Source organism: Panthera pardus, unplaced genomic scaffold (assembly GCF_024362965.1).
Source record: "Panthera pardus isolate Hobbes unplaced genomic scaffold, ASM2436296v1 HiC_scaffold_6, whole genome shotgun sequence".
Classification (NCBI taxonomy): Eukaryota; Metazoa; Chordata; class Mammalia; order Carnivora; family Felidae; genus Panthera; species Panthera pardus.
The window spans coordinates 97,094,806-97,118,668 of NW_026526991.1; the positions used below are offsets into that span (position 1 = coordinate 97,094,806).

At 37.0% G+C, this 23,863-nt stretch overlaps 1 protein-coding gene across 1 annotated transcript; it reads left to right on the top strand.

Moving 5' to 3' along the window:
• The first annotated feature begins 299 nt into the window (after positions 1 to 299).
• LOC128775015 (uncharacterized) lies at positions 300 to 9,752 on the top strand. Its single transcript, XM_053895384.1, has 5 exons — positions 300 to 429; positions 1,195 to 1,290; positions 2,203 to 2,286; positions 8,381 to 8,455; positions 9,481 to 9,752. The coding sequence occupies exons 1-4, from the start codon at positions 345 to 347 to the stop codon at positions 8,443 to 8,445; spliced, it is 330 nt and encodes a 109-aa protein (XP_053751359.1). The 5' UTR covers positions 300 to 344; the 3' UTR covers positions 8,446 to 8,455; positions 9,481 to 9,752.
• Positions 9,753 to 23,863: the final 14,111 nt, after the last annotated feature.

Below are 23,863 nucleotides of genomic sequence, written 5' to 3' on the forward strand. Positions count from 1 at the left end.
ATTGTTTTTGAAAAATAAGGCAGAGAAGAAATTATTATGGTTGATAGAACTTTAAACGTTATCTTTGGGAATAAAGAAGTGCTTCACAATACAAATAATAATAAAATAATTTAAAAGAATAAAATTACAAGGAAGTACTTCATTATGCATAGAAGAATAACAAATTTAATCCATGGGGACTGGACTACACTGCCTTTATTTTCTTAAGTGGAGAAAGTAGTTTACATATCAAGCTTTGAGTAAACATCCTGTTTGATGATGCAATATTAAGAGATCTGTTTTCTGGATTCTGTCTCATTCTCACCCTCTGCTCATCATCTGACCCATGCAATCTAACCTAAACTATGGAACCAGAGACATCGGCACAGTCCAGCCCCTGTCTTGATGAAGATCATCCTTGGCCACTGGACTTTGATGAAATAAATACAGGTAAAATCAGATACGGCTGTTATTGCTAAGTAATCCCTTTATTTAATGAGAAAGTAATACTATAAACAACAAAGTTCCTAGCCAGAGACTTTCAGATGAAGAGTTGAAAATCTTTCTCTATATGAATCAACTTCAGATTTTCTAATTGGAGATGATTTAAATTTCAGACAATCATCATTTAGTAAGTCAATATTTGCTAGGGGGTGAGAGGTAGAAAAATGTTACTGACTTGGCGGCTGGTGCACTGAAGGAGTACATACAATATACTGCTAAGAGAATTCATCTCCTTAATGAGAATTAGATGAGTTTTTTTTCATGCTCTTTTCATTAAGATTAAACGCAAGTATAGGAAGGGGCAAGATAGACATTTCAATTAAGTTTTATATTTCTACCGTAGCTTCTGCAACCAGTGTTACTCCTGATGCTATTGCCCATTGTATTCTTACTATTACGACTTCTACAATAAGACCTATTAAATGATTATTGTTCCAGACACTATGCTGTTGACTTTATATACACTAACTTAATCTCTGCAATATACCTGTGAATGAATACTGCTGTTAGCCTTATTTTATAAAGAAACTAAGACATAACAAAGGAAAAAGAACTTGTCATAGCTCACAAAGCAGTTACATGATTAAGCCAATTTTAAAACTTTCTCCTAAGCATAAAACAGGGCAAATTTTGTTAATAATTTTTGGCATATTTTCAGCTATATGTTTACATACAAACAGTCTTTATGCATTTTTCTTGCATATTTTCTAGGGTTTTGTGACCAAAGTGTAACTTACTCAGAAGTCAAAGCTTATAGACCTTCAAATGTTGAGAAGAGAAAAACAACCAGGAATTTGAAGACAAATGGTAAAAACAAAACCAAAAAAAAAAAAAAAACATTTAAAATTCTAGATTTTCCTTTTTGCTTGAATATTTTAATGAATCAATCATAAAACAAATCATCCTGGAAAAACCTCTGAATCAGAATTCATCTCTCACATCAACACGTTTTAAGTGGTCCTAGTGACCAGAAGTGTTACATTAAGACCAAACAATAATGAACCGATGACCACAAAGGCTTAGAATGATGAACCATAGCCATATAATATATATCTTCCCGATTTTCTTGCAGTGTTCCTTTTATAGTATTTCTATAAACAAAATAGAGCTTGTGAGATATCTCCGTCCAGGCCAACAGCTAACGTAGGAGTTTTATTCTTAACCTCGTTCTACTACAAAGGGAAAGAAGTCATTTTTTAAAAACTTTGGGTAGGGAGGGGCCTGGATTTCTCACTCGGTTAAGTGCCAGACTCTTGATCTCAGCTCATGTCTTGATCTCGGATCATAAGTTCAAGACTTACATTGGGGCAAAAATAAATTTAAAATATAAAATATAAATAAATATAAAAAATAAAATTGGGGTGGGGTGATGAATAAAATCCCTAGTAAGATTTCTGAAGTACTCTTCTGTAGTCTTTAAAAGACTTCTTTAATAGTGCAACTTGTTAGTCCACAACTTGTTCCTACATAAATATAAATACATACATACATACATACATACATACATACATACATTCCTCGCTGTACCAAAATCTGTAAAATAATTTGGGGAGTTCCCCTCTCAGGCTGGGAAATAGTTTTCCACAATGCGGTGCTCTTATAAACTTCAATTTCAGTCCAAGTCAAGTGAATTGAATATTCCTGACCAAAATTCTTTCTGGTTACAGAGTCTTGTTTCCATTGATCATCATTGTAGCTTACTTCTCTCTCTTTGGACAGAAACTACATGGTGCCTTGTTGCAATGTTATTTGTCTTCATTTATTTAATTTTTCTGGTATTAGCTGCGGTGATGACAGCTAAGGGTAAGTATGTTTCAGAATCATTTTTATTAATTTGTTTGAAATTACTAGAATATAATTTTTAAAGGCCTTTAAACTGATGACAAGAATTTCCTGAAGGTATTTTACTATGTTATATATTTTAATATGTAAGAGTACTTTATCAATTCAGTAATTTATTGAATTATCAATAGCAAAGGCCCAAGTGATCTTATCAAAGATGTCAGTGGATAGCTGGGTATTTTAATAAGAATGGGAAATAATAGCATTATTCTGCTAATGTTTAAATTATAGTCTTCATATTGTTATTGACATTAGATTCACCAACTGTGAGATGTAATAAAAAGTGAAAATAGCTATAGAATTTTATCTGTCAAGGCAATTAAAAATGAACTGTAAGGGCATCAGGTCAAGTAATTTGAAAGAGAATTTAACATAGGAAAGAAACGATGGTGTGTAGGTATTCATCAAAAAATAAAGCAAAATGATCAGGATATTGGGCTGAACTTACACATTTTTTGAAGTCAATGTCATTACATTATAATATATATATATAGCTTTTAAATATATATATATATTATATATGTATCTTTTAAAAGAGTAAATCTATACAACAGTACTGCTAGCAGACCAGAAATGTGAAAATTTTAATCAAATTAGGAAATAAAATAAATTAGATGTAACTTAGAGAAAACAACAACTCAAAATGCTTATCAAATACATTTATTCAAAACCCATAATTACATCGAAAGCAACTGTAATCTCAAAGTGAATTGTTTCAGAATAGAGCAGAATGTATACTTTTTAATAATAAACATTTAAAAACTTGTCTGAATGTACAATTTGCTGCAAAAACACATGGTGATAAAAAGACTCAAGACAATGTAGAGGAACTGAATAAAATAACTATATTCTAGAACTATATTCTATGTTCTATGGGTAAATAAATTAATCAAAGATGTACCTCCAAATAGATACCTGACTGATAATTTTCTAAGGATGAACTTGAAAATAATCTTAGTAACTAATCTAACTTCTAAACAAAGTGCTTGTAAACTAGCAAAAAAGAAAATTTTCACCCAAATCAGGAAGAGAAGCATAGCACATTCAGGAAGATATTTTAGGACAGTACCCTTTACAAACATAGAAAGAAAATCCTACATACAAGAGCTAACATAGTAACTTATACTAAAAGGATACTATCAGTGACCAAATTCTGGTTAAAATCAGGGATGGGTTTGTACATTTATCAAAAGATTTGTCATATTGAGGAGAAAAAGAAATAACTACAAGTAGAAGGAATTATATTTAACTTGGTTTATAAGGATCTTCAGCAAATAACATTTTTCAGAACGAGAAATTAGACTCATTTGCAATAGAATCGGGAAGACAAGCATGACTCATAGAACTACTATTGCTCAACATTTCTCTGGATGTCCTGGCAAAAGAAGACCAATCATGCAGAAACACCTATTTAGGTATAATGTAAATGTTACCAATTAAATACCAAAATTATCTGCAGATGATGTGTTTTCTTGCCCCCATACTACAAGAAAATCTATTGACAAAAATCACAATAAAAGAACACTTCAATGAGGAAACTTGATACAACGTTAACGTAGTGTTACCGTGTATACCAGCAAGAGTTAACATCCACTGTCTCGGTCCTTATTTAAATCTCTTTCTATCATTTCTTCTGAGGTGTCTTTTTTAAAATAGCCTACCACGGGGCACCTGGGTGGCTCAGTCCGTTAAGTGTCCGACTTCGGCTCAGGTCATGATCTCACAGTTCGTGAGTTCGAGCCCCGCGTCAGGCTCTGTGCTGACAGCTCAGAGCCTGGAGCCTGCTTCACATTCTGTGTCTCCCTCTCTCTCTGCCCCTTCCCTGCTCATGCTGTGTCTCTCTCTGTCTCAAAAATAAATAAACATTAAAAAAAATTTTTTAATGACATAAATAAATAAATAAAATAGCCTACCACACTATATTTCCAAACAGGCTCTATCTTCCCAGCCTTGATTCTTACCAACGTCAAGGAAAAAGTCAGATGCTTTAATATTGTTGGCCTTTCTCAGCACTCGATGTTTAGTGACACTGCCACTTAATTATCTCAACTTAGTGAACTACACACTTGTCTACAATGGCATCACTACCTATCTCACCCAAAACTACCTCTGTCTCCCTCACTCCCTCTCCCTCCTCTCTTTCTACATTACTAGCCCCCAAGCGATCTAATCACATTCACTCATGACTTCTTCTAATTTCCAGAGTAACCTCCTCAAAATGTACGTTTTATAAACTCATCCTATTTTTACTGTTAGCTTCTTAAAACCTTAAGTGCAATATAATTGAAAAACCCTTAACCTGGTTTATAAAGTCCTTTCTTACTCTATCCGTGGATCTCTACCCCAGCGAGTACCACATACTTTCTCACTCTCTAGGCTCCACAGTTCACTAAATGACTCCTGATTAAAGTTATCATCATACAGATAGGGATAATTTTAAGAATGGGAGCAGATGCTGTTAATAATTATTCTGGGACAACAAACATGAATCAGGACTTCTCTGGGCAAATTGATATGAATTGTAACTTTATCGAAGATCCTTCCAATTACAGAGGATATGCATAAACTATTCCATTTTATCTTAAGCCCCCTTACTGCTACAGGTTGGTTTTTTTGGGGTGAGGGGGGCAGGCGGGGACGGGGTAATCCAAGAGTAACCAATTATCTCAGAATAATAAATTTTCTTTTATAATTAGGCCAACTTTATTACAGTATCTTACATACCACTCATTTGTAGCATCTTTCATAGTCTTACCTGTATATCTGTGTAGTTATTTATTGAACGTCTGTCTTTCCCACTAGATTGTTAGCTTCAGTAGAACAGAGCTCATGTCTGTATTTTCTCTACATTTTATCCTTTGCTTTTGAGTACTATGTTAACACATTATAGGTACTTAGTGAATATTTCTGATTAAATAAATCCATACACCTAAAAATGTATATGGCTTATATGAAAGAGATTATACCACTTCATTAAAAAGCATAAAGAAAAGCATTAGTAAATGTACCTTTGTAGGAAGACTAATACTGTGAAGATGATAATACTCTCCTAAATTCATCTAAGATTTATGTGATTCCAATGCAAGTATATTTTCATGATAAATAAATTAATTATAAATTATACGTAGAAGCAAAAATGTATGAGATTAACACAATACATACGGAAATACATTGGCAAGAGAAGCATGTATCTAGCCTTGTCAGGTGTCAAACTAGTCTATAAAGCTATAAAGTCTAAGTAACATTATAGTACTAGTAAAAAAAATAAATATATCAAAATAAGAAGCAACAACCTAATAATAAAATTATATGCATGATAGTATCTGTGGTATATATCCATGGAATATAGTAGGCTCTTCAAATGACAGATGTTAAATAACAATAGGTTTGGGTTAATATATGGACAGCGAACACTATCATACCCATTAGATGTATCAGATTATCAAGTTTCTTTAAAAAAATAAGGATGAATTATATGTATATACATACAAATACATACACATATATAAATTCACATAAGAAGCCAGAAATATAATCATCTGTTAATATGGAAACAATTGTTACCATAAAAGTGAGCAATAACCTGTTAATATGGAAGATGGTAACATAAAGAGTATTTAGACATGAAAATAATTTGAAAACAACCAGAAGGATATATATATAAAGCTATTTACAGCAATTCTCTTTGCTGGAGTAAGTGGCATTGGAGGGACTACGAAAGGGAATCTGTGCTACTTTTTACAGTGTATACACCCTTTTTTTTTTTTTTGTAAAATAAATAAATTCACGTATTATTTGTGTAAAAGAGAAAATAATTTTTAAAAAGCATTATATTCTAGAAATAAAGAAGCTGTATTTGTATATGGTAGACCTAGTAGTAAATATCAAAATAAAGTATAACCTACGATTCTGATGGGTACTCCTGTATGAGACTGTACTGTTACAGCCTATTTTAAAATTATCACTAAGTACCGAAGACTAGTTTATTGCGAGGACCAAGCTGTGCTTTGTATCAATTACACATAGAATTTTGATTACCATGCCCTGGAAAAGTCATGAAAACACCAATATAATTTACGTATAGAATACTTACTTGTGAATGAAATAAATAAAATAAATTGGTGAAATCTCCTAGAAATCACAAGCTTTTTCTTCTGTTTTACTACTAGCAAACTTTGTCTTAATAAGAGAGAAGAGAGAAGCAGTTGAACCAGTAAAAGCGTTTTCTTATGTCAAATAGCTAATCTTATCTGTGAATTACCCATCAGAAGGAAGATCTTCCTGGGTATTAAGGCTTTAGTATAAATGAACAAGGCAGGAATAAACATACGACAGAAATGGAGGGGAAACTTTGCAAACAAACAAGAAGGTGCTTGGCAGAAAATTTAGTTAAGCATGGTTTGCTTATTCAATGATATGTTAAAATTTAGCTTAATCATGTGACTTCTCATTTTAAACAAGATAGAAAAGTTGTAGGTCTGTATTCAACTAACATCAAATCAGTGATTAGCAGCATCCTTCACAGGAGAATATGTTTAAAATATGGAATAATCCAGTTCAGGAAACAAATATGGAAGACGGAAGTTTGAGGGAATGGAAAGCTGATGCTAATGATGTCTTCTTTACCGTTAGTACAACAAAAATATTCAACTTCAATACTCTACGTGGTATGATGATGGAATGACCCAATAATATTTATTACATTGATTCCCATGAGTCCAGCAATACTTTTGGGATTCAGGCTGGAGTGATACGGTCCAGAGAACTTAAAGTCATGGTGATATGAGTCTGCGCTGGACCAAGTCAAAATCCTATGTCCAACAAGCTTCATGATTTTGTAACTGAACTGGGATCAAATCTTGGTAAAGCAGGCATGCAGAAAGATTTTCTCTACAATATGTGTGAAGTTTTCAAAATCTCTTAGAAGTAACCATAAGCCATTCAGACTAAAATGAATTTAAGCTAGGAACATTCCATTCACTCATTTTTTTTTAAGTTTATTTATTTATTTTGAGGGAGAGAGAGAGAGAAAGGCGGGGAGGGGTAGAAGGAGAGGAGAGAAAATCCCAAGCAGGTTCCACGCTGTCAGGGTGGACAGGGGACTCAGTTTCAGAACCGTGAAATCATGACCTGAGCCAAGATCAAGAGTCAGATACTTGAAGCAGAGATAGAGACCGTGTGGAATATTATAATAGCTCAATATAAAAATAATTATATATATTTATATTATATAATTATTATATATTATATATTAGATTATAATTTATATTTATATTAAAAATATATTATTATATTTATATTATAATATATTATATATATAATATTATATATTTTTATATATTTATATATATATTTATATATATATAAAATAATTATATATATATAATAGCTCAATATGAAAATCTGAATAGGAAAAAAAGATTATTGTACGGTAAAGAAGAGAACAGCTATATAGAGCAATGGAGAGACAGAATAGACAGTAGTTTGTAATTGACAGGATATGTACCATGTCGAAGGTGTTTGCTTTGAACACGGCTTAGTCATTGTATCCTGACTGCCCAGGTTTGCTAAGTGCTTAGAATGGCATCAATCCGGTGTCTAAACTTACAATTATCAAAGCACCAGTCATTAACTCAGAAATATCTGTTAAAAGTAAAAGTTCATACTTAAAAACAAAAAGTTTAGTTACCTACTTGAGAGCGAGAGAGCAAGGCTGAGCAGGGGAGGAGCAGAAACAGAGAATTCCAAGCAGGCTCCACGCTATAAGCAAACAGCCAGACGCAAGTCTCGATCTCAGGAACTGCAAGACCGTGACGTGAGCCGACCTCAAGTCAGTTGCTTACCTAACTGAGCCACCCAGGCACCCCTAAAAGTCCATACTTTAGTATCAGTTACTTGCCGATGATAATTTACAATTCATTCCTCAGCTGGCCATAAAAAATGAATGGAGAAGTTGTATTGAAGACATGTTAGGTTTCTCGTGCATTCGCGACCCTGTTTGAAAATGATAATAGTCTTAAAATATATTTTCCTTTGCCAATTTTATGAATTTCAGCTCGTTGTCTGGAAGAGGTTCTGATATCATATGAAAACGAAACTGCACATTGCAAAGTCATATAGCAAAGCAGAGGTATGTATGTATCGGATTGCAATGGGAATCTTGGCATCACGTAGAGCTGTTTAAATCTAGATGCACGTGCACAATTAATAAATATCAGATCAAAGTTAGATCGCTATGGCGTACTTACCAGAAAAAAAAATCTCCGCTAACTCTTGAAATTAAGGAGGATAATTGAAAACAATAATGCAAAAATTACAATCCATTCAGCGAGCATGGGTGATAATGTTATCTTCGTGCCTGTATTTTTTGCTTGTCAAGGTAACTGGTCTTTCTCTGAAGACAATTGGTATTTTACTTCTGCTGAAAATACCATCTTGGCAGCAAGGAAATTGTTCTGGAACGTTGAGCACCAATCTTATCCAGACAAATAGCAAGGAAGAGGCGGAAATGTATGGCATGATATTCATTCTCATGTTTTCTTAAGCAGAAGATAACTATAAATAGACTTTTTAATATCTTGTGTTCTTTCAAGCATGCCAGACTCAACATATTATAAGAGGAGATCTCAGTCAAACTGAAAACATTAAAAAATGGACTGAAGATGATTCTGTGATTTTAAAACTTTAAATATATTTGCATATCAAACTATGTACTGATGTACAAAAATTATTTAGTAAATAAAGGGGTGGAGGGGATCACATAAGACATACAAACTAAAGGGAGTCTGCTCACAAATAGCTCATATTTATTGATTGCTCTTAATATTCCTAGTAATAGTTGAGTGATTACATATATTAAAGCATGTATGGCCCCAATAATCCTATGAGACAGTGCTATCATTGCTGTTGTCATATTCATGAGGCCCAGAGAGGATGAGAAAAATTTCCAAGATTATGTAGCAAGTAAGAATTAGAAACAAGATGTAAGCCATGATAGTTTTACTCTGGAGATCATGAGCATTATCATTAGGCGATGCTAACCCCGGAACAGTAAATCATATTGAAGCAAGTTGGAAGACTATCACTTTTGTTGGCAACAGGCAGTCGCTCAAACAAGCAGATTTACATTTTTCTCCCCTGTATGTTATCTTTCAGAAAGGAACAAATAAGAAAAAGAACTTTCAAGAATAAAATATCATAACAGCAGCTCCTGAGGAGTGACATTTTCAGGCTAATTATTCTTTGGAATTTTGAAGTCAAAAGGCCTCGTAGAAGGGATTCTCCCCCTAGTAGACTCTAGCGAACCTAAAGAACACAGGTCTCCTTCATTTTTTATTCTCCTCTAATATGCGGTTGTTGCCTTTACATCGTGTCTCCTTTTGCCCTGCCTTCAAGTTGTTACTGCCTTTAATAAAGACTTCAATCGATATCTGTGGTGGTAAATTTGTGGCCTACATGCTGACAGTTTCTTTTTTAATTTTTTTTTTAATTTTTTTTTCTAATGTTTATTTATTTTTGAGACAGAGAGAGACAGAGCATGAATGGGGGTGGGGGGTCAGAGAGAGAGGGAGACACAGAATCTGAAGTGGGCTCCAGGCTCTGAGCTGTCAGCACAGAGCCTGACGCGGGGCTCGAACTCATGGACCGTGAGATCGTGACCTGTCGAGGCTTAACTGACTGAGCCACCCAGGCGCTGACAGTTTCTATACGGCGCTCTTGGAAGGCACTCTCGGAACCGCAACACTCTTTCCTCCTGAGGCTGGAACTCGACTTTGAGTGATTTTGGACAAGGCACACCTGGAAGCCTTCCCCAAGGGCATGGCTCTCCCCTCCTCCACACACCATGCTTTACACCAAACGTGTATATGCAGATCGTCAGCGCATCTTTTAGGAAAAGCATGTAAAACCAAACGTATGTAAAGATTAATGAGTTTGCTAAGGTAATGTCTCCTAATGGTCTATTGCCTCACAGTTTGCTTTTTGTAAATCACAGTTTACCCGTAACTTAACATGGAAGAGATCACGTCTGGGAATGTTCCAGAACTGACAGAGGCCATCAAGTGACATACGGACAAAGCCTAATGAACCTCGGGAGGGTGAACAAAGTGAAAACCGAGTTATGTGTATCATGTGAATTGCTGAAAACCAAAACCAGGGGAAAAAAGTTGAAAGGCAGTCAGAGAAGAACAGAATTTACCTTCAAACGAGCAATTGATCGCTAACCTATAAAAAGACAAAGAAAACATGAAAGCCATATATTTACTAAAAGACAATTGTCATACTAAAATTATATTCCCAGAGAAAATATGTTAAATATATAAGAATCATACGAGTGTTGGTGTGCCTGGGTGTCTCAGTTGGTTAAGCGTCCGACTTCAGCTCAGGTCATGATCTCACAGTCCGTGAGTTCAAGCCCGTGTCAGGCTCTGTGCTGACAGCTCAGAGCTTGGAGCCTGCTTCAGATTCTGTGACTCCTCTCTCTGCCCCTCCCCTGCCATTCTCTCTCTCTCTCTCTCTCTCTCAAAAATAAATAAACATTAAAAAAAAAGAATCATGTGAGCGCATAGTCATATTTCATAGGTGAAAAGAAGATAATTAAAGATACATAGAGAAAAAAAGAATTTATTACCCTAGGTCTGCACTAAGGATATAAACTATAATGTTCGTTAGGTGTAAGAAAATTATTCCAAATGGAACCTCAAAGATTCAAGATAAAGGCCAATGAAATAGGTTCATGTGGGTATAGGTCAAAACAGTGATTGTATAAAACCATAATATTAAAGTCTATGGTTTAAAATTGCGTAAAATTACAGTACACTGTATGTGTAGCAATTAAACCAAAAGGGGGATAAAAAGAGTTGAAAGGCCCTAAGTTTATTACAATGTCCAGGAAGAGGTAAAGCAACTATTCATATTGGACATTAATAAGCCAAGGACGCATGTTGGGATTTTCAGGATAACCACTAAAACAACAAAATATTATGTAACTATGAATATAGTGAAGGAATATATCTCAATTAATGGAATAATAATTTAATGGAATAACTTCATTAGAATTATATTCAGGGAAGTCAGTAAAGGAAGAGATTTTGCATATGATTAATATCAGATTCATATCAGATTAAAGTTTCTGATACATTTTTAGACAAAGATGCAGGAGTTCAAACAAGAACTTCAGCCTTATTTCTTGGGTCCTTTCAGGGTATCCAGGGGCCCATAAAGTACTGAGGGTGGATATTGGAGAATGAGAATGAATGATGCTAAACGTTAAACTGAAAGCATCTTCAAGGGCCTCTGAGTCACAATTTTCTTATGTTTCCCTTTTGTTGTCAACTAGTCTGGCTCACAGACTGTTTATTTACCTCTGTCCATGGGGCCTTTTCCTGAAAACTATTTAGGTTTCCTTGACTTCTTTATAGTTCTTACTGAATCATTTATCCCAGGGCACTCTGAGATACATATATATATATATATATATATATATATACACACATAGTTTGGTAACCCATGACATTCGTTTTAATCTCTTTTTCTAGAAAAATAGTCATGTGGTTTTGTGAGGAAACCATATTAAGACACTTCATCTTTATGCTATTCAGTCTCAACTGAAGGCCTAAAATAAATTTCAAAGGTCTCTTTTACCCTGTTGCCTCCCCTTGAGACATATCTGTTTCTGCAAAATCTAGTTTGTCTCCATGTGGAAGGTAGTACAGTAAAACCTTGGATTGCGAATAACCTGTGCTGTGAATGTTCTGCAAGACGAGCAAACATTTCTAATCAATTTTACTTGATCAACAAGCAATGTCTTGCAAGGCAAGTAGCATGTAATGCCAAATGTCACATGATCACAACTGAGCCAATGGTTCTTGAAACTGGCTTTGCTATACAAGGCTTTGAATCACAAGCATGTTTCTGGAATGAATTAGGCTCGCAAACCAAGGTCTTGCTGTAATTGATTCTTCCAACTGTTTCAATAGCTGATATTTCAAGCGTATTTATTACCTTACTTTCTATTTTCAATAAATCCACAGCACCAGGATTCTGTAGTCCCCAGAGATAATCCCCATTATCACTTTATCATCAACTGTCTTATTTAGGCTGAATCTTCCCGCCATTGTTCCCTCAAAAGAAGATGCTTCTCACCCCAAAGTGGCTGGACACAATTTGCTCCACTTTCAAAAGGTTATTATCTTGGGAAAAAATAGTTTATGTCCAGTAATGGGGACAAACTGTCTAGTGATAGGACAAATATCACAAATGACACATGAAACCAGGCACAAGAAAACCAAGGGTAACACATGGTACCACAGACTTTGGCCAGACCAAAGAAAGATGAGCTTGGGCTGAGCATAACTGAACACACTATTGACTGCATAGCAGGGAAGGACTCCTGATTTCCTCAGGATTCATATGTTTATAGAGGCAATGAGCATGGCAGGGACCATCTACCTGAGCTAAATTCACTAAGTCATCCAGCAAGTTAATAAGTTTGTCTCTCTACAACCATAAAAATACTTGTAATGTAAGGTAGAGGAAGTGAAGATTTAAAAAGTATTTTGGTGACAGATACAAAACATATACCTCATAAAAAATGGGAAAGAGTTGGAGTGATGTCAACAAAATAGCCAGCTAGAAAGTTCCAGGCTCTAGTTTTCCCCATAAAAATAAATGAAAAGAATGGTTATAGACTGGCTAAAATAACTTTGTAGGTGCTCTGGGAAACAGTCAAAGACCCACAGCCGCCAACAGAATGCCCAATCAAGGAAAAGCCACATTCAAACCAGTAGGAAATTTTGTCCCCCAGTCTCCCTGACATGGCACGGCCTTGGTCTGGTGGAGATGGCAACCGAGATGTCGAGCCCAAAATTTGAACCCTTGGACTGCACAGTGGTTCAGTCAGTTGAGCATCTGACACTTGATTTCAGCTTAGGTCATAATCCCAGGATCATAGGATCGAGCCCCTCATCGGGCTCCATTCTGTGTGTGGAGCCTGCTTGGGATTCTCTCTCTCTCCCTCTCTGCCTCTTCCCCACTCATGTTCTCTCTCTCTCTCTCTCTTTCTCAAAATAAATAAATAAATTTTGAAAAGGCAAAAGAAAGAAAGAAAGAAAGAAAGAAAGAAAGAAAGAAAGAAAGAAAAAAGGTGGGAGGAAGGAAGGAAGAAAGAGAGAGGAAAGAAGGAAGGAAGAAAGGAAGGAAGGAAGAGAGAGGAAGGAAGGAAGAAAGGAAGGAAGGGAGGGAGGGAGGGAGATGGACAAGAGATAGCAAGCATTGGCAAAGATATGGAGGACTTTGTTGGTGCACTGTTGGTGGGAATATAAATTGGTGCAGCCATTGTGGAAAACACTATGGAGTTTACTTTAAAAATTAAACATAAAACTATCAGGTGATCTATCAATTCCACTTCTGAGTATATATGTGAAGGAAATGAAATCACTACCTCAAAGAGATATATACATACAATGTGTGTGTGTATGTGTGTGTGTGTATATATATACACACACACATACACATACATGGTATATACCATACAATGAAATATTGTTCAGCCTTTAAAATTTTGTTAATGTTTACTTATTTGTGGCGGGGGGGGGGGGGGGGAATGGTCAGATAGAGAGGGAAACACAGAATCCGAAGCAGGCTCCAGACTCTGAGCTGTCAGCACAGAGCCTGACTTGGAGCTCAAACTCATGAACCGCGAAATCATGATCTGAGCTGAAGTCAGATGCTTAACCGACTGAGCCACCCAGGCACCCTTACTGTTCAGCCTTTAAAAAGGAGGAAATCTTGCCATACGCAAAAGCATGGATGAACCTGGAAGACATTGTGCTAAGGGAAGTAAGCCAGACACAAAAGGACAAAAACTGCATGATTCCACTGATACAAAGCACATAAGAGTCAAGCTCATAGAAACAGAGAGTAGAATAGTAGTCACCAGGGGCTTCATGGAGGGACAGATGGCGAGTTGCTATTCAACAGGTATGAGGTTTTAGTCACGCAATAAGAATAAGATCCAGAGATCTGCTGCATGACATTGTGCTATAGCTTAAACTTTGTCCAGAGGGTAGATATCATACTAAGTGTTCTTACCACAATAAAAAAATATGAAGTAAAATAAAAATTTCCAGAGCAATTAAAAAAAGGATTGTGGAGGGGCGCCTGGGTGGCTCACTTAGTTAAGTGCCTGACTTCCATTCAGGTCATGATCTCGCACTCCGTGAGTTCGAGCCCCACTTCGGGCTCTGTGCTGACAGCTCAGAGCCTGGATCCTGCTTCAGATTGTGTGTCTCCTCTCTCTGCTCCTTCACCTCTCATGCTCTGTCTCTCTCTCTCTCAAAAATAAATAAACATTAAAAAAATAATTTAAAAAAAGGATTGTGGCATTGTGGGTAAGGAATGAGCGGACTTGTAGCTCTCATTCAGCATACAGAATAAAGTATTCTTAATTCTTTCTTTATAATACATGAAAAGTAAAAGTGGCTACACTATATATATATATTATATAATTATTATATAATTATATAATATATATATATATATGGTAACACAACAATAATGACATTCTAGTAGAGCTTGTGTTTGAAATAAAAGAAATTTGCCATCTTCAATAAGAAAATATATTTAAATATCATAATTCATTTCATACAATAAAATATACATACACAAAATAAAATCTTAAAATAGTTTGTTGCATCAGTAAAGTAAATGTCATCAGAATTGTTCTCAACATAATAGTGTCCTCTGTGCTACTAAGAACAAAAGTCTTGCAGCATTTCTTAAAAGGGTGCCATCTACTGTCTCTAAAGATTTTCTTCCTAGCTTCTGATGCTCATTATGCAGGCTTTATGCCAATAATTCCTTGATCTGTGAAAATTTTGTCAAAACCGTCTGTAAAAATTATACAGAAAGAAAGAAGTCTTACATTCCATTCTTGAATGATGCTTAAGCAGTCTGTTGACTAAAATATGCAGGGCACACAGTGTACTTAAGTCCTCTGAAGGAAGGACACAATCACCAGCAATGATGAAGGTCAGGTGTATGCACATAAACAAAGACAGGGCACCTGTCTTCTGACCCACAGTGATTATTAGACTCTGTATATTTTAAGAAGCATCCTGAAATGAGAGATGTTATCTTAGACTTACTGATACAGATTGATGAGAGGAAAATATGAACATGAAGCAAAATACATTATAAAAATAAATAAGTACAATAAATTTTAAAGAAGCAAAATACTATGTCAAGTCTAACATGTAAATCTATTAAGTTATCTAATAAAATTACACACAAATTGTGTTTTTGATGACAAGTATGAGAAAGAGTAAACTTCCGTTTTTGAATTAATTGAACCATGAAATAGGGCAAAAGGAAGTGGGCACATCCACTTGGATAAGAAGTTTTGAAAAAAATTGTGAACATTAGCTAGCTAACTGGCATTTCAATAAGTTGTTCTGAGTCCTTAAATGACATTAGAAATATAAAAATCTCAGGAAGATAAGAGCTAAACAAATTTCAAATGCAGTTGCTATCAAATGCAACAGAAATATGTAGAAAATTATTATGGAAGATATTATTGACATAAAGAGATGATAATTCTCAACTTAATGAGCTATTGAAGATACATTTCAATCCAAGTCCCTGTTCCAATTCAGAGTCATATATATGTGAAATACAGTTAGATGCAGAAAAAAGAAACAAAGAAAAACTTTCATCAAGATTTTCTTTTTTTTTTGTTTAATGTGTATTTATTTTTGAGAGGCAGAGTGCGTGTGGGTGAGGGGCAGAGAGAGAGGGAGACAGAATTTGAAGCAGACTCCGGGATCTGAGCCCAAGCGCAGAGCCCAACACAGGGCTCGAACTCACAAGCTGCGAGATCGTGACCTGAGCCGAAGTTGGACGCTTAACTGACTGAGACACCCAGGCACCCCGTATCAACATTTTCTTTAAAAAAATTTTTGTACATTCTATGAATCATTTGATAAATGACATGCTCTTTCTGTATTCCATTTGGTGAGTAGTTTTATTACACACCCTTGCAGAATAAAAGGAAATATAACTTTTTGATTTGTCTACTGAATAATATTGCATGCCAATATATATTCTTATGCCTATTGATAAATATTTTCGTATGACTCCCTTCATACTTGCAAGAAAGCATACACAACAAAGGCCCAATAAATTCCCAAAAGACAGAGAAGGCCTTAGTATTGTAGCCACTGTATGAAATCTAAACATGAAAGAAATAATAGCAGGGGTAACTGGTCTACTGGTCAAGCTGGATGACTGTTTGCATAATAGAGTTGGTTCCATAAGTGAATCCGCTGTATTTAAAGGGCCAAGGACAGCGTATATAGCATACAGATAGATAATTTCCAATTTTTCTTTCCTGTTTTTCTGTACTTTTACACGTTCTGTCATGAGACTATGTTCGTATTAACTTCACAAACTGTAATCTTTATTAAATACCACCAAATGTACTTTTTGGATATCTAAAGCCTTTAGTGCAAATTCAACTTAGTACATGGCATGAAAGGCTTTTCTCAACAGGCCACAGATTGTTTCTACATTATTTTTGAAGCAGTCAGGGACAAGTTCAAGATGGTGGCATAGGAAGATCCTGAACTCACCTCCTCCCACAGACACACCAAATCTACAGCTACATATGGAACATTTCCCCCTGAAAAAGAACTGAAACTTAGCTGAGGGTCTGGCTTCCAATCAGCCAGAAACTAGGTACTAACTGAGATCCCTCCCCTGGGAACACTGACAGGTCTTAGCACCATCCTGAACAACAGGAACCTATCAAGAATAAATCAGGCTGGGGAAGCCTGGGTGGCTTAGTCAGTTAAGCGTCGGACTTCGGCTCAGATCATGATGTCACAGTTTGTGAGTTCGAGCCCCACATCGGGCCTTGTGCTGACAGCTCGGAGCCTGGAGCCTCCTTCAGATTCTGTGTCTCCTTCTCTCTCTGCCCCTCCCCAACTTGTGTTCTGTCTCTCTATGTCTCTTAAAAAATAAATAAACGTAAAAAAAAATTTTTTTTTAAAAAGAATAAATCAGGTTCTTAGAGAATCACAAAGTTTTGAGAGACAATCAAGAGCTAGGGTAAGGTTGAATAATAAGGTTCACTTCCTACTCAAGACCACTCCTTCCAGACTGGAAGAGTCTCGACTGGAGAGTGAAGACTAGGAAAGTTTCACCTAATATATGGAAACAAACACAGGGAATCAAACAAAATGAGGAAATGGGAATATGCCCCAAACAAAAGAACAAGACAAAACTTCGGAAAGACCTTAGTGGAACAGAGATAAGTAATCTACATGATAAAGAATTCAAGGTTATGGTCACAAAGATGCTCACTGAACTTGGAAAAGAATGGAGAAGTGAGAACTTCTACAAAGAAATAGAAAATATAAGAAAACACCAAACAGAAGTCACGGAGCTAAAGAATATAATAACTGGGGCGCCTGGGTGGCTCAGTCGATTGGGTATCCGACTTCAGCTCAGGTCATGACCTCGCAGTCTGTGAGTTCGAGCCCCACATCGGGCTCTGTGCTGACAGCTTGGAGCCTGGAGCCTGCTTTGGATTCTGTGTCCCCCTTGCTCGCTCTCCCTCCCCTGCTCACACTCTGTCTCTCTCGCTCTGTCTCAAAAATAAATTAACATAAATAAAAAAAAATTAAAAAAAATTTTAAAGACTATAATAACTGAATTGAAAAAAACTGCACTACAGGGTTTCAACAGCAGACTAGATGAAGCAGTTCAGTATGAGGATGCAAGAGGGATGGTTTGAACACTCTAATAACTGCATGTTGTACACACCCCATCTATATCGTTTCACTGCAGTGCATTCTGATTGATGTGTGTTCATTAGTCTTTCCACTGTACCGAGCTCTTCAAAGAGAGAGACGATACGGTTTTATAATTTTACCCCCAGCTAAATTTTAGGTTTACCGGAACAACATAAGCATAAAGCTCATCTATATTGAGTGGGAAAATCCCTTACAGTTTCTTCATTCAGACTAAAGCGACAACTTTGCAGTTACAGCTTTCCTGTCACAGCTTCCTCCTCACATGCTCCTACACACACAGAAGGAGAACTAAAAAAGGAGGGGGCCACGTACACTGCAGGCAAAAGAAACAAAAAAGTTAACTTCAAGTCAATTCTAAGGACACCGCAAAGTTGGCCCACTCAAGGGCAATACGATAATCAGGTGGAATGCATTATGTCAAAAAGGATCACAAAATTCTACTATAGACAAAGGGAGAGTTGGTGATTTTTTAAATAGATATATGCTCCTCAAACACATGGAACACATGGAAAGAAAGAAACTGGGAAATGAGGCACACGATGAAAGCATGTCAACACTCCTGAAACCACTTTGTTTATAGCAGAAGGTTCATCATATGCCAGAATTTATATTTTTGGCCCAATGAGAAGGTGGACAGGTATCTGTATAGTAACTGATGATTAAATCATCAATCTCCACATAATACGTGCGTGTTTGTTTACACAGCTAAATTCAACCAGAGCGCTACCAAATCCCTGGGACAACTGGGGTGAAAAATTGGATTTTCATGTAATTATGCATCTTGTCTTTCTGTGTGCCGATCAATCTGGAGTGACACAAACCTTTCTTAGATGATGAACGCTTGCCATTTACTAGTCTGGTGAACTCGAGCACACTAATTTTTTAAGTTTATTTATTTTGAAAGAGAGAGAGAGAGAGTGAGCATGAGCAGGTGAGCAGGCCAGGGGCAGAGAGAGAGGAAGAGAGACAGGCTCCACGCTGTCGGTGCAGAGCCAGACATGGGACTCAAGCTCACAAACTGTGAGATCATGACCTGAGCCGAAATCCAGAATCGATACTTAACCGACTGAGCCACCCAGGTGCCCCAAACCCACTGATTTTTAATCCTCAGTGTCTTCATATGTAAAATAGAGAGAGCAATGGGATCTAGCTCATTGTGTTACGACAAAGATCCCATGAACTAATGCATGCAAATGCTTACTGTAAAGCCAGGCATGCAGTGAACATCAATTAAACATTATCGCTGGAGGTTATATTTAAATTAAATCAATAGTAGATTAACACGTTGTTGGAAGAGCATGGGTTCCTTCAATGCAATTGAGTTTTTTGGTAATCAGTCCTTTCTCGTCATCTTTATTACTGGCTTTGTTTATTTCTGGTTTCTGGGGCTGGAAACCTCATCAACTAATAGTGAGTAAATAGGTGTATTGGTTACAAATGCTGGTTTGTCAGTCCTTGAGCCTGATGGGTATTTAGTAACTGAATAATTAATTTCCGGTTTTCAGTCCTGAAGCCCTTCCTTGGCCTTTATTTTTCAGGCATTTGCATGTCTTTTTTGTCTTGTTTTTAGGCTTAGGTTTTAACAGTGACATTGTAGATTATGAAGCTTTATGACACATAAATTTGCCCCTCAGTCCCCTGGTTAGGGGAGTTCAGAACCATTTCACTGATCCTTTAGAAAATTGCCCGAGCTTTTGGCCACCAAGAAGCGACTTATTTGCCACTGTTGTTTGTCTATTTCAGGGTGAGAAACCTGAAACCCACTGACACACACACAGAACAATGGTTTTCTACCGCACTGATGCAGGGAGCGAAGGTGGCAGTCAAGCTCTTTGAAGCTCTTGCAGGAGATATTAACACCTTATTTTAGTCCCACATGCTTGCTGTAATTTATTAATCATAGGTTTATTGAAATAAACATGGAAACATTGTATTTTGAAATCACGTTCTTCTCAACTCTGGTTTATAAAACCTCTTGCAATGAGAGTTCCTAACAAGATCAATGTTCCAGGCCATAGCGTCTATATCGGCACATCTCTTTCCCTAGGGAGATGTCTCACTCCATAACATTGTCATAGACAGTGTCAAGCACGGATCAGGAAAATAACAGCACCCAGATCTTACACAGTGGTCCAATTTTCCTTCATTTTAAGGTGAATAAACCATTCATTTTCACTAGATAGTGGAGCGGATAATGTCTCCGTTGTTTTGTGAGAGGAGGGAATTGAAAGTGTTTTCTTGCTCATGTCCAAACTCGAGGTTGGGGCACGTGAAGACGGCTCTGTGTAATGTGTTTTAGTTAACGTTTATGAGTGATTTTATTAATGTCACCATAAAACATAAAAGCATATACTTATTCTACACTAGTAAAAGGCGGTCAGCACAGTGCTGACAATTGAAGCGCCACTGCAAAGATCCTGGTCAACACTTTCTTTTTAAAAAAAATTTTTTTAACGTTTTATTTATTTTTGAGACAGAGAGAGACAGAGCATGAACAGGGGAGGGGCAGAGAGAGAGGGAGACACAGAATCGGAAGCAGGCTCCAGGCTCTGAGCCATCAGCCCAGAGCCCGACGCGGGACTCGAACTCACGGACCGCGAGATCGTGACCTGAGCTGAAGTCGGCTGCTTAACCGACTGAGCCACCCAGGCACCCCCAACACTTTTGAGAGCATAACAAACTGGAGACTTGAGGAAGGAATTAACATCATCACTTGTCTCCCATTTTCTCATTACTTCCCTTTGACTAGACATTGCGAGATGGTCACCCTGCCAGACTACAGGCTTCTGACCTCCCCATTTTCTTACAGCATTTATTTTAGAAAATGTGCAATTGTAGAGTCTTTCTCTGCTCCTTTGAGATATAATTCTTCTCCTAGTCTCTTGCTATGTCCTAATTGACTTAGGAGGCATCCCTTTGAAATGTAATCGTCAAAAAGATTGCAGTCTACTGCCCTACGTCCAGTCTCTGAGAGGGTAGGAGCCTAATTCAGTAAAGCCAATGAACAAACCCAGATAACCTAATCACAGTGACCACGCCCCCCATCCCCAATGTCCTCCAGTACTTTTGCTGTAACTCACCTCAGCACTTAAAAACTCTTCCACTTTCTATTTCTCTGGGACTGAATTTAATCACTCTCTCCTATTGCAATAGCTTTGAGTAAAGTTTCCTGGCCCGTTTGAGTCTGCCCAGTTAACGTTTGAGAAATCCGTGTTAAGGCTCCCCCACTAATTCTTTGCATCATTCTTGCAACTTTTTCCGTAAGTCCGAATTTTCTTTTTTAATTATATAAAAGTAAAAAAAAAACCCTCCACCCCCGAGCTTACTCATTAGCTAAAAAGACTGGTAAAGAAATGATCAAGTATTTCTCCAGCAATCTGTTTCCTATATCAACCATGCCATAAATTAACCTCATAGCTGATGAGCCAAAATTACTATTTATAGAAATGTTTAAGCCAATAAATGGAGAATGATCAAATTAAGATATCATTTTGTGATGTGTAACGAGTTCATGGACGGAGGTAACGCTCATCAGTTGTTGCTAACGTTATAAAAATGAAACACTGGATATTAAATACCTCTGAGTGCAAGTGCACAACTTTTATAATAAAGTGGTAGGGCTTTTTCTCCCAAAATAAGTCCAATCTGAGTCTAATCAAGTATTTATTCATCGACATACGAGAAATAGAGAAAACAGAAGAACACGTCCTACAACCATACAGAAGTGCCATCAGCCAAGCTAGGATTGGAGAAAACCCAATCCAGTCTCCCCAGCAACAGTAAGGATTGTTAAATTAAGAATAATAAAGTTATAATTATAATAAAGAATAATAAACAAAATTTAGAGACATATCAACCAGTCTCACAAATGAATCCCAATTTAATTTGCTTAAAAATATAAAACACAGGAGAATGTGAACACTAATATAAAAGCTGACATTAAGAACTTATTGTTGAATAGAGATTATGATATAATAAATGCATTTGCTTTTAGAGATTCATACTGAAATTTTACAGATGGAATCATATGATACCTGGGACTTTAAACTCATCTGGACTAAAGAATTAATATCTGTTGAACCTGAGTGATGAGAGAACAAGGCAATTTACCAAACTATTGTCTCTGCACAGCTTAACATTTAAATTGTTTTCCACAACAGAAAGTTAAAGAATACAAAAACACGTTCCTCTCCATTGGTCACTGGGTACAGAGAACATGTCTGAAGGACTGATCTACTGAGCAAATCATAGTAAATAATAGGATCATGACGTGAATCTGACCAATACACGTGGTGGGTGGGAAAGACATTCAGAAAGCAGAGGTGAGTGTCCTAGAACATCTTGAAGGGTCACCCTTGATCATTTTCTTCTAAAGCAAATTACAGCGGTGAACCTACGCAAAGAAATTTAGCATTAGGCAGAACAGTTTATGAAAGAGAAGACATAGCAAAAGGGCCCAATTAAAAGTGGGCCCCATTAAAATATATTTAGTGGGGCGCCTGGGTGGCTCAGTTAGTTAGGCGACCGATTTCGGCTCAGGTCATGATCTCACAGTTTGTGAGTTCAAGCCCCGTGTTGGGCTCTGTGCTGACAGCTCAGAGCCTGGAGCCTGCTTCGGATTCTGTTCTCCCCTCTCTCTACCCCTCCCCTGCTCACTCTCTGTATCTCTCTGTCTCTCAATAATAATAAATAAATGTTAAAAATTTTTTTTGAAATATATTTATTGTGTATTTTCCAAGTGCCACTTTTCATGTAGTAAAACATTTAACACCCACAACTACTCTATGAAGTAGATGCTGTAGTTATCCGCATTTGTCAAATGGCACCCTAAATGCAGGGAGCATGTTTATTTTGCCCAAAGTTTTACAGCCAGCAGGTGTAGGAGCTGGGATTTGAACACAAGCAGCCTGCCTTTGGAACCTATCTACATAACCTCAACTCTACCAGTCAGTGGCCATCACAGTAGAGGGTGGGTCCAGCTGGCAGATCCTTCAATACTTGAACACTCCTCTCTGACTATGTGATTACTATTCCAGAGCCTTGGATCAGGGTGTCTAATTGCACGTACATACTTTTTTTTCCCAAAAAATTTTTTTAATGTTTATTTATTTTTGAGAGAGGAGAGAGAGAGAGAAAGAGCACGAGCAAGGGAGGGGCAGAGAAGGAGACACAGAATCCAAAGCAGGCTCCAGGCTCCGAGCTGTCAGCACAGAGCCCGACGCCAGGGCTCGAACCCACGAACTAGGAGATCATGACCTGAGGCGAAGTCTGACGCTCAACTGACTGAGCCACTCAGGTGCCCCGCATGTACATACTTGATGTTAAATCACAGAGCCTCCATGGTCACTTTCCGGGATGGATAAATGATGCACAAGAAACACCTCCAGCATATTGCATACATGACTGTGATTTCATAATTTTAGAGGAAGCAAATTAATTCACTTAAAACTGACAAAATTAAAATACAGGTTTTACAGAGAAGGAGGGAGGCAAACCACAAGAGACTCTTAAATACAGAGAACAAACTGAGGCTAGATGGCAGGGTGGTGGGGGAGAGGGGAAAATGGGTGATGGGCATTGAGGAGGGCAGTTGTTGGGATGAGCACTGGGTGTTGTATGTAAGCCAATTCGACAATAAATTATATTCATTAAAAAAATAAAACAGGGGCGCCTGGGTGGCTCAGTCGGTTAAGCGTCTGACTTCAGCTCAGGTCATCATCTTGCTG